The 12,178-nt window shown below is 43.2% G+C and overlaps 1 protein-coding gene across 7 annotated transcripts in view; it reads left to right on the top strand.

Annotated features, from left to right (window-relative positions):
• The window catches only part of HTT (huntingtin), a 165,077-nt gene that overhangs the window by 99,239 nt on the left and 53,660 nt on the right, over positions 1-12,178 (top strand). For all 7 annotated transcript variants that reach the window (XM_088131224.1, XM_088131223.1, XM_088131222.1 and 4 more), the window contains 6 exons: positions 361-540; positions 2,271-2,447; positions 3,656-3,732; positions 6,631-6,769; positions 9,969-10,091; positions 10,487-10,697. In XM_088131224.1, the coding sequence (XP_087987350.1) occupies positions 361-540; positions 2,271-2,447; positions 3,656-3,732; positions 6,631-6,769; positions 9,969-10,091; positions 10,487-10,697 (907 nt within the window). The remainder of the gene's footprint in view (positions 1-360; positions 541-2,270; positions 2,448-3,655; positions 3,733-6,630; positions 6,770-9,968; positions 10,092-10,486; positions 10,698-12,178) is intronic.

The following is a 12,178-nucleotide window of genomic DNA, read 5'->3' as shown; positions in this document are numbered from 1 at the left end:
ACTGCATCTTGGTTTTAGCTGCAGGTCCACTATGCTAGTAAAAAGAAAGTATGGAAGTCACCATCATCTTGCTCTGAGCCTCTAGGCTCTGTATTGCTCCAGCCCCCAAGACTGTACTCCAGATAGTGTTTTTTTCCTTCAAAAATAAGGGTGGGAATAGCAGCGAGAAATCTCTCAGTGTGGTGGGATGTCTTGCAGGGAGGATGACTGTTCCAGAAAAAATGCCTTCATCCAGGCAAGCGGGGAAGCATGAGAAAGAGATTCATAGACTATTTTATAGTCATAGATGCTTATAGACCCTTCCATGACACCCTGGCTGTTTCTACTGGCCATGTGAATCAATTTTATTTCTTTTAATAGTGCCAAAACCTGCATGACTCAGAGCACTTAACTTGGCTGACCGTGAATCATGTTCAAGAACTTATTAGTCTGTCTCATGAACCCCCTGTCCAAGACTTCATAAGTGCCATTCACAGAAATTCAGCTGCAAGTGGACTTTTCATCCAGGCTATTCAGTCACGATGTGAGAACTTTGCATCTGTAAGTTCTTTATAGAGTGTTAAAATTATTTTTTATGAGAAACTCTTGCACAACACATGTCATTTATCTGCAGTAAAAAATAAGATATTGATACTTAAAGATAATAACATAGTTCAAATATTAAGTTCAAATACTGAAATATTGCACTAAATTGAAGCAGTGGATATACCTAGAGATCATTCAGCCATTGCAAATGAGTGGGCATTCATTTGTAAAGCTCTTCTTGCTGTCATTAGTTCAAGTTTGCAAGTGATTCTTCAAGTTTTAATTATCACTTTGATGTTTACGGTAACTTATTTGTGAATTCTTTATGGCGTAAACGCTGTTCTCTTTAAAAATCAATCATAATATCACTGTCCCAGAAATGAGGGAGGCTAAGTTTAGTTCTGATTCTATAAAATGGGTGTTATAGGATAGTGTCACTATAATGACATTCATGAGAGTTGGAAAGAAGAAGAGGAAAATGTAGTAAAATTATAGCTACTATGTCAAGAAAGCTGAAACTTGGAATGAAGGGAAATTGGTGAAGGATGCTTGAACATCCAAATTGGGTGGGATTGGTAATGCAGTAGAAGTATCAATTTTATTTCTCACTTCCATTGTATTACTGATCCCATCCACTTTTGTGCCATCTATAAGCTCATAAGCATTCCTGTCATCTCTTCATCCAAATGGTGAATACAAATATTGAAGACGAGAGTATCCAGAGACAAGTATAAAGTTCAGTTAACATGTGCACAGGTATAGGTTGGGAGATATGTGGTTTGACAATAGTACAGTGATAAAAATCTTGGAGTAGTAATTGACTGCAAACTGAATATGAGCCAGTGGTGTGATTTGGCTGCAAAAAAGGCAAAGGCAATTTTAGGGTGCACCAACAGAAGTACAGAAGGTAATAGTCTTATTTTGATTTGTTCAGACCCCATTCAAGTCCTGTGTCCAATTTTGGGCACCACATTTCAAGAAGGATTAAAAGAAACTGGAACAAGTTCAAATAAGGGCAGTCAAGGTGAATGAGTAATAAAATTTAAGTCCTATGAAAAGTGATAAAAAAGAGTTGACTGTGTTTAGCTTTGTGAAAAAATGGATAAGAAGCAATTGTGATAACCCTCTTCAAAGACCTGAAAGGATGTCATAGAGAAGGGCAAGACTTGGCTTCTCTTGTGCCTGTGTGGGGGACGCAGAAAAATGAATTGAAGTTATAGGAAGGTGAATTCTGCGGGTGAGTGAGAAGTGCACAGGTTACTTTAAAATGTAGATGGAACATTTTTCAGGTCATCATGTACTGGACTTGGGCTACTCAGTTACTACTCATTGTCCTTTCTTCTCCATGCATCTTGCTGTGAGATGTTACTTGGGTAAGAATCTTAACTGTCAAAGTGAAGCTGGTGCTGTTGGAGAACTTGTCCTTTACTTGGTTCCTTGCTGGTGGCCTCTTCGCTATGTCAGGGAAGAGCTTGGACAACTATTAGCACTGCAGGTCTTCAGCTGACAGATTCTGACCCAGAATTCATGCAGAGGCTGAACTGGTTCCTCTTAGGCCCCAGAAATGGGCCTTTTTGGCCAAGTTTACCTTCCAAATTTATCCTAAGGGAGAAATCTGTGCGTGTTACACTTGGAAAAGCCAAGAAGTTTTAACTTATTTTAAAAAGGAAGTAGTTATGTTGAGATGCTTCTACCTTGTTTAGTCTGGAAAACAAGGCCTCTGAACATGTTTTCTCCCTGTTTAGCCGACTGCGGTAAAGAAGACACTGCAGTGTTTGGAGGGAATTCATCTGAGCCAGTCAGGGGCTGTGTTAATCTTATACGTGGACAAGCTTTTATCTACCCCCTTCCGTGTCCTGGCTCACATGGTTGACACCCTGGCTTGCCGTCGAGTGGAAATGCTTCTAGCTGCAACTGTGCAGGTACCCTGTAGCGTCACGCTCCTGTAACTGCCTCCACGTGCCAGTCTGGGCTAGTGCTGGACTGGCCACAGGGAAGCCCAGATTTTAGACCCCCTCGGCCCTGACAGCTCCCTGGGTGACTTTGGGCCAGTCCTCCCCACTCAGCTGAACCCACCTCATGGGGCCAGGGGTGGTGGGAGAATGGGAGGAGGAGGCATTATGTCCACTGCTTTTATTCATTTATTTAAAGATCCACCGATCTTAGAGCACAACTCTGGGTGACCGAGGATAACAATAAAATCACAAACACAACAAAGATCATGAAAACAAAGCCAAAACTCAGTGCCTTGCTTTGTGCTCCTGGAGGAAGGCAGGGTATAAATCTAATAAATAACCATCACTACGATATTTGCCAAATGTGAATATCAGCCTGCTCGGTGAATTCTGGGAACCAAATGCCCCTCAGGTTGAAGGAGCTCAGAAAGGAGGCCTCTTCCAGCTGAAGTTTCTCTCCTTCAGTCACGGCCTAATTCCTGGCATTTTATAAGGGGCCCGATGAAGCCTTCCTCCCGTGCGTCTTCCCTTGTCATTGCAATTTTCCTTTCCAAAGAAGATCTGTTGAGAAGGAAAAGGTGCAGTCTTTGATGGGTTGAAGCTCAAGCCCTCCTGGGGCAGCGGTTTATATAGCTTCCGTTATTTAATGCCGTGCTGGTGAATACTGGCAAATCTTAGAAGGTAGGCAATCAGGAGAAGCAGCCAGAGGCGCAAAGATGGCCCTGGTGACATCGGGGGAAGAGGAAACGGGGCCTGTTTAGCCCTGAGAACAGGTAGCCACGGGACAAAAGACTCTTAGGTCAGAGTGGCAGGAAGGCAGATTCACTTGCAAGGTTAGGAGAAGGACGCCAGCTATAAGGGCAGCCGGACAGTGGAACTGAGCCGTCTCTCTGGTAGCCTTCAAGGAGAGGCTGAACAGCCCTTACAGGGGACTTCTGAGTCGGGGGTGAGGCTTGCATTCAGTGGCCTGATAGCCCCTTTCTAGTCCTACAACTGTGATTCCATACATTAATCCATAAAATATATGTTTAATTTTTTAACCTAGACTAAGTTGAGAGTTAATTGCTTTAATTCTGTTCTTTAGATTTAAGTTTATTTTAAGTCCAGCTTTAGCAACTTTAACTTTTCATTCTCAAGACTACTGCAAGTACATGGCCTTTCTTGTTTTTGTATAGAATAGCACTGCTCAGTTACCAGTCGAAGAACTTGACCGAATTCAGGAATATCTTCAGAACAGTGGATTAGCCCACAGGTAATGCCTAATGGATCCTACACTTTTGCAGCATGAAATGCGACCAAATATTTTTAAAGCTCTTACCCTCCCCGAAAATGAATCACATTTAACTTCCTTCTCTGAGAGAAATACAGAAGTTCTTCCTCAAGTCTTAATGATTCTAGATAAGCCAGCTTTTTGCCCCTAAAGTTAATGTTGTCCTCCTCTCTTCATTGAAATGGGCCAGGTGTTAGTGTCGACAACTACAATCCTACATGTGCCCAGGGTTGTTCACCGAGCGTGCATCCGAGTCAACGTGGTGCAGAAGATGGAATCCTATAGTCCTTGTTAAGATTACATCAGTTAGTCCTGCCTAATTCACTGGCAAGAAACAAAAAATACAGCTGGTGAAAATAAATTCTGCTCTGCCTGTAATGTGAGGCTTATAGCCAAAGAGATCACCCCACTCCCAGATACAGCTCAGTCTCACAAATAATCGATACTTTATCTTGCATTGCTTTAATTCATTAAATGTAAAACAATCAGTGCTGGAGGAATTAAACATACAGTGCTGCTAAAATCACAGGTGTCATCTTAAAGGGATCTCCCATAGAAGGCCATATAGGAGGGCGTACGCTTTGGACACATCACAAGATGGAAAGGATCTGCTTCTAATGGTAGAGGAAGCTGTTAAAAGAGGCTCTTAAGTTGCACAACCACAAACCATTTTCTGAGATTCTACATAAATGCCAGAGACAATCAAGCACAGAGAGACAAATCAGGCTTCAAATTCCAGTACTTAGCTTCTAACATTTTCAGATCACAGAATCTGTTTTTAAAAAGTCCTGGAAGCCAGGAGGCAAAGCTTTCATGACAGAAAATGGCTGTCTTTGGGTGGACCTTTCCCCCCCTGCCCTTAGCCTTTCCCAGAACCCCATCATGTTCTCCAGGAAGCCTAAGGTTTATTCTGTAGAAAATAAATTAATCTTAAAGCAGATGTTACCCCTGCACCAATTTTGCTACCTGGAAAATACTCCAGCTTAACTCTGAGAATGGAGGGAAATCTTGGATTCCTCCTTCTCTCCCTTGCACATGGCACCAGGTTTCTTGCTCCTCCCGTAAAAATTGTTCCTACCTGGACTTTTTCAAGAGAAGGATTTCTGTCACCTGATTAGGGAAGGGCTGAGAGGACTCCCTTCCTGCCTATGGGAGCAGGAACATGTCATGCTTGGGAAGACGCTTTCAGGTATTCCCTGACAGGGAACGCTGGGTGCATTCACAACAGTTGCGCTCTGGATTCGTCCCTAAAAGAGATAATGCTGATTCAGCTAGAAGAATGTTTGATATGATACGTTGGGCTAAACATATGAAAATTCCTCTCACTTTGCTGTCTTTCAATGCTTTCAAGCTGGTACAACAGATGGTGAGCTTATTCAAAGTGGACTTCAAACAACAGTAATTGCCATCAGGAGATCAGATGCGAATTATCTTCAACTAAATAGGGTCACCAAACAAAGATGCTTACTTTCCCTGGGTTGAATTTATTATACAAGGTTTAACATAGAATATGAGAAGGAATGCAGTGTCTTAATATGAAAAATCATGCAATAAATCTGTGTTGTTCTTCCTTCAAAACCCAAACAGAAATATAACTCCATTTCAAACTGAATTGACCAGCCAGATGTCGTATAGCAGCAGAGCTTATCCCAGCCTGGGTGCCCCCCGGGCCCTCAGCAGCAGCCGTGCTGGCTGAGAAGCTCTGGAGTCACATGCTGGCATGCTGCCCAGGCTGAGGAAGGCTGCCTGGGCAAAGCCAAAACTTAAACTGCTCAAAAATCTTTTTGAGAAGCTACTGCCAAGTATCAAATATTACGAATAACTGGCACTGATTTAGATCCAGGTTCAAAGGGCAAAATATGATTCAGGTTATGGATTCAGGTGGCAAAATCAAGACCCTATCTAGAACTATAGAAAATATATTCCATGCTTATTTAATGTACCTTTTTTAATACACACACACACACACACACACACACAATGTTGACCTGAATTTATTATGTAATCTTTTTTCTAATAGAAGAGAATATATGTAGCTCAGGGTTGAATTGTGGAGTCCTTGGGGTTCTCTGAGCTTGGCTGTTTTCTTGCAAATGTTTCGTTACTTGGCTAGGTAACATCTTCAGTGCTAGAAGGGAGTGGAGTTTGCTCTGTTTATAAACAGTGGCTTGCCCTGCCAGTGTTGGTGGGGGAGTTGTTTTTTCTTGGTAGTTCCTAGATTAGGCTGCTGTTTACTGCTTGATTGTCTGTCTGAGTTGGTAGTTCCTTGATTAGAGTATTGTTTACTGCTTGATTGTTTGTCTGGTGTTAATCCTGGTGTTAATCTACTTATCTGGGTGTTGATTGCTGGTGAGGAGGTGTTCTGGTCTTTTTGTTTCCTTTCTATTGTCTCTTTTGAATAGTGCGTAGATGTTGTGTATCTCTATGTGCCTGTTGATGGCTGCCTTGTCTGAATACCAAGCTTCCAGGAATTCCCTCGCATTTTTGGATTTAGTTTGGTCTAAGATGCTGACAGTTTCCCAGACAAACAAGCAGAAAACAATACTCTAATCAAGGAACTACCAAAGAGACAAACAATCAAGTAGTAAACAACAGTCTAATCGAGGAACTACCAAGGAGAAAACCACAGCCCCACAAACAGGGCAAGCTACTGTATATAAACAGAGAGCAAACCCCACTCCCTTATAGCACTGAAGATGTTACCTAGCTGGGTAACGAGATGTCTGCAAGAAAACAACCAAGCTCAGAGAACCCCAAGGACTCCACAGTTTTTTTTCTCTTGTAGTGATGAAAGAATTCACATTTCTCCACTGCAGTTATTACCAGAAGAGTTCTGTCTTTTTCAAACTATCTGATCTGATGGATTTCTGTTGTTTTTAGGCACCAAAGACTCTACTCACTCTTGGACCGGTTTCGTCTAACTGTAGCTCCAGAAACAATTAGCCCATCACCTTTGGTTACTGCACATCCACTGGATGGGGGGAACCATCCTGCTCTAGAAACTTTAATTCCAGACAAAGTAAGGCTGAGTTGGTTTCATATTAATCCCCCCCTCTTTTTTAATTGTATTCGCAACAAATTTGGATTATAATAATCATCACTGCATTTTTAAAGGTACTGATAGTACTGTTACAACTAATCTATAAACTCTACAATGAAACCATCATAAAAGTCTGATGTAGCTCCCAAGGACACTATACCAGTGAGATCCCTGTTAATAGAGGAGTCAGAGAAAGCTGTATTCTTGCTCCATTGTTGTTTAACTACTATTTAACACACTAGTTATCATGAGGGATGAATGACCTTTCTCATCACCCACCAAAGCTATCCGAGAAACCTGTCCCAGTCCTACTCTGTGTGGATGACACCCTGGTCCTTTCCCAAACTCTAGTTGGCCTTGGCCTAAGAAGGGCCCTGCAAGCCTTGGCCAAGCCCTGTGTTTCTGAAGCTCTGGAAACTAACTACAAGAAGACCAAGGGGATGGTCTTTGTAAAACGCCCCAAAAGCCACCTTTGGACTTGACGTAATTGTCCTAGTGAGCAGGTTCCTTGGGTTATGGATAGGCATCATTTTTCATGCAGAACACCCAGGAAAGATGTAGCCCAAAGCACCCCAAGAGGAGCGGCAGCACGGCAACCTTTTGTCTATGGCCAAGGGCTCTCTGCATCCCAGCGGCGCTCTGAGTTAGAGCACAGCTCTCATTTGGCCCCCCATGAGACCCCTGTAGCTCTCTGGGTCCCCTAGAAGGAGTTCTGAGCAAATTTCTCTGGAACATATTTCACATCCCCCGATGTGTCTCAAAGTCAGTTCTTTGCGGTGAGGCCGGCATGAGTAGAATTGAGACCAGTGCTCGGTTGGGCCAAAATGTACTTTCCCCCTGTAGGGCTGACATCCCAGATCCTCACTGACCATTTGGGGACATCCTGGGCCAAAATAATAGGTAAAACATGGGAGCTCCTTGGATTTTCGCTAACCCAACTTAGCACATCCGGGTATGAACGGCAGCCGATTCAACATGTTGCTCTCCCATTAGATCTGGCCTCTCTTCCCACGGACCTCCTCCAGACCAGCTTGTTCACCCTCTTTAGACTTGCTTGATATCTGGGCCGAATCCAATCCCTAAGTACAGGAGGGACCCTCCTCGGCTCAGTTTGGGGCTCTGCCTGCTGCAGCCCAGAAGGGGTTGCACGTGGGCTAAGTTTGGCCCAAGCCGCGAAGGGGCGTCGGAACTGCTAGACACATTTTATTACAGTGCTCTCTTTAGGCTGGCACACAGTCAGAGTGATTACCCTGCACTTAAGCAAATTTCTTAGTTGTTCCAATCAATTTTACTTGCAGTTTTTACTTTTAGATATTCATAGCATTTGTTTGTTTGTTTGTTTATCAAATTTGTATGCAGCCTCCCAACGACTAAACAGAATACAATAATAGCCAGTTTAAAATAATAATAAGATGGCAAGGGCGACAAACCAGATGGAATGAAGCGAGGGGGTCTCTCTCTTCTTCCCCAAAGGAGCCATGTCTTCAAGACGCTTCTCAATGACTTCAGCAGGGTGGGGGCCGTCCGGATCTCAGGGGGACCTCATTCCAGAGGACAGGCGCTGCTAAAAGAAGTCATGCTTCCAGCGTCCTGATAGATGGCACTGTTGAATCGAAGGAACTCATTAATATGCCCAGTTAATTTTACAGTTCTTTTTAGATGTATGTAACCTGTTTTATGTTATTGAATTTTATTATATATTGATTTTTGACCGCAACAAAGATTTGAAGATGCACAAGTACTGCTTTTCAATTGTAAACAAATATAAACCTCCTGATTTGAATGTTAACAGTTATACAGAAGTTGAAGCTTTGTATAGCAGTGTCATAATACTTCTGATCATATTTTGGAGTAAAATATGTTAGGGATAATTTTGAGGGCTAGAGTGGACCAGGGCTAGAGACCACATCTCAACCCAGAAAGGAGAGGGCCTCAGTCCATTGCAACATAAGGGTGAGAAAAAGAAAAACTTGACTTTGCTTGAATCTTACAATTGGCCAGTTTTCTTACTAAGGGCTGTTCTAATATCTGCAGTAAAGGCATCTTATTAAAGCCATTTCGTTGAATCCCTGCTGGGAGCCATCTAATTTGAGTAATAGTTCGGATGAAATCTGGAGTCCTTAGTGCTCTCTGAACTTGGTTGTTTGCATGCAGACGTTTCATTACCTGACTAGGTAACATCATCAGTGCTAGTGAATTTGCTCCCTGCTTCTATACAGTGGCTTGCCCTGCCAATGTTGGCAGAGGTGTGGTTTTCTCCTTGGTAATTCCTTGATTAGGCTATTGTTTTCTGTTTGACTGGTTTTCTGTTTGGTGTTAATCCTTGCTTATCTGGTTGTTGGCTGCTGGAGAGATATTGTATATTCTGGTCTTTTTGTTTCCTTCTAAGTTTATTGTTGTCTCTTTTGAATAGTGTGTAAATGTTGTTTATCTCTGTGTGCCTGTTGATGGCTGCCTTGTCTGAATACCAGGCTTCCAGGAATTCCCTCGCATTTTTGGATTTAGCTTGGCCTAAGATGCTGAGAGTTTCCCAGTTGAAACTATGGTTATGTCTGTCCATGTGTTGTGAGATTAAGGAGTTTCCATCATGTCTTCTGACTGCTAGTTGGTGCTCGTGGATGCGCTCTGCCAGCCTTCTGCCTGTCTGTCCTACATGGTGGCTGTTACAGTCCTTACACTGTGTGCTGTAGATGACTCCTGTTTTTCCTTCTTGGGCTATTGGGTCTTTTGGTTTGCTTAAGATGTTTTGCAGGGCTTCAGTTGGTTTGTGTGCTACGGAGATGCCGTGTGGTTATGATAGTCTACTGGTAGTTTCTGAGACGTTTCTGAGTATGGCAGTGTTATCCTTTTCATAGCTTGTGTCGGTTGTGCTGTAGTGGGTTGAGTGGACAGGCACTTTCTGATAAAGTTGCGTGGGTATCCATTTTGTTGGAAGATGTCGTATAGGTGGTCTGTTTCCTTTTTCTGCTGTTCTGGGTTGCTGCAGTGTGATTGCGCTCGTTTGAATAATGTTCTTACGCAGCTCCTCTTGTGGGAGGCTGGGTTGTTGCTTTGGTATACCAAAGTAATAAGTATTTTCAAAGTAATTAGCAAAGTAATATATTGTTATTCCAATAATTGCATTTCTCATGTCTTTATTTTAAATATGTGTTACTAATGTCACTCATTTCCCTGAAAGGATTGGTATTGTTCACTAGTGAGCTCCCAGTGCTACACAAGATCAGCTTTCGCTGTGCCAGAAAGTGCAGAACTGATGAGTCGGCTTCCTGAACAAGAACTGATTCCCTTTATGATGCACCAGGTAATGAGCATGTTGGCACACGAAGGAAAAAAGGCTTCTTTTAATGTTTATGATTCTGACTTAATTATACAGTTAGAAATATTAAAATTACCAAAGTAAGTCAGCATGCCACAGACAAAACAGGATCTGTTAAAATCTTACATTGGTGATGTGGGTGTCCTTCAAAGTTAAACCTGTTGTCGACTATGGACTATGGAGCTCGGCAGTGGTCCACAAATTTGGGCTTGCATAAAATGGAGGGTGCAAAATTGCCAGGTTATTTAGTTGCATATTTAATTGCATGCCTTAGACTGGAAATGATAACTCTTTTAAATTACGTTAAATAAGAATCCAATAAGAAACGTGTTTTCTGGTTTACACATGAAAACCACTTCCTGCTGCTTTTGCCTTTTCAGGATTTCAACATAAGCCTCCTTGCCCCCTGTCTGAGCCTCGGTGGGCAGGAACTCTCCCGAGGTCTGAAGAGCCTGTTTGAAGCCGCCCGCTGGGTCACGCTGCATCACGTGACGGCCGTTGTGCAAAAGCTCCCCGCCAGCCATCAGGCATTCCAGCCATTGCAGCCCCTTGAACCCTCCACATACTGGAACAAACTGAGCGATATCTTCGGTAAGACAGGAAAGAGGGCTGGCTTTTCTGGGTGCCTTCTCCTTGGCGTTGGCAGCATGGCATGTCTGGTCACCAGAGCCCCACTGGGATCCCCCACAGAGGAACCGTTTCTGCTTTGGCACCTCCTCTCACTCGGAAGTGAGGGCAGAAAGGGAAGGGGGGGTGTTTTGTGGTCCACGTTGGCCGGTGTGTGTCTCTGGTGGACTTCTTAGGAACAGCATCTTTTCCCAGTTGCTACCTTTGTTTACAGAAAAGTTGGGGGTCAATTCCCAAGGCTTTGTTTTGTTTCTCGTATTTGAGAGGTGGAATTGTTTTAACAACGTCTTTGTAGTGTTGGCTCTTGCAGGTGGGGGAATAATGTTTGTGTGCTTTCTTTTGGAAAGGGGGTTCAAGGACGGGTGGAGAAATAGTTTCCTAAGTGTTCCAGGGGTGGGACAGAATGATCTTGCCTGTTTTCAAGAGAGGAGTTTCTCAAAGTACCTGAGGTTTTTCTTCAGTAACTAGGCTGTTTTCTTGTGCCTGGCAGGCAAAGATGTGCTTTGGGATTTGGACTGAAGTCAGCCTTCCTTGCACCCAGTGTTTCCTGGGTAAGGTGAAGAGGCAGGACCCCCAGGGCAACCTCTTTATTCAGATTTCTTAATATGCAAATAGGCTCACCATCTTTGGGGATTGCTGTAGCGTCCTGGGATGTTCCTGCACAGCCAGGCTGATGAACAGCGTCATCTAGCACCCCTTGCTGTCATCTTCAGGAAATCATGGATGGCAGGGCATAGTGCCAGGGGATGATCTTCAAAAAGGGAAAAGAAGAGGACCCAGATAATTAGACAAACTTCAGGACAAGCTGCCACACACAAAAAACCATTCAACCCCACTCTCTCGGGGCAAAGCACAGGCTACTGTATGTTACCCAGTTGGGTGCCATTTATCCTTTCCTACAACATTGCCAAACACCAGTCCTCAGAGAGCTCCTAAAGCTCACGTACTGTACATAGTTAGCTATCTGAGGTGTGAGGACCCATGAGTTCAATTCCTAGTGGAGGGTTTTGATCCCGTAGAATAACGTCGGGTTACCCATGTTGGACAGGTCCCAAGGGAACAAAACCAGTTACATGGTGCCTCCTGGCGGTCAATGTACACTGTGTAAAAGTAGAGTAATTCCCTCTCCCCAAGAAGGAGGGGGTAGAAGCCACATAAAACCTCCTACACAGAGACATGATGTAAAGTAACATCTGTCTCTCTCTCTCCATTGAGGGCTTAAGGAAAGATAAACTGTATATATACCACTCTGATAGATCTTGGTTTGGTAATGAAACATTTGCAAAAACAAAACCAAGCTCAGCAAACATAAAAATCTCAGTAGTTTTATTTGAAATGGGAGGGCAAATTTATCTTCGAAGAGAGGTCGGGGGAATAGTGGAGGGGGAGGGACTATACTTTTATATTAGGAAGGAGATTGGGAAAGACTGTATTATTTTTATTAT

Source organism: Python bivittatus, unplaced genomic scaffold, assembly GCF_059951505.1.
Source record: "Python bivittatus isolate LINGU-HERP-01145 unplaced genomic scaffold, Pbiv_v1 ctg000970_np1212, whole genome shotgun sequence".
Lineage (NCBI taxonomy): Eukaryota > Metazoa > Chordata > Lepidosauria > Squamata > Pythonidae > Python > Python bivittatus.
This window is presented reverse-complemented; position numbering and strand designations above follow the sequence as displayed.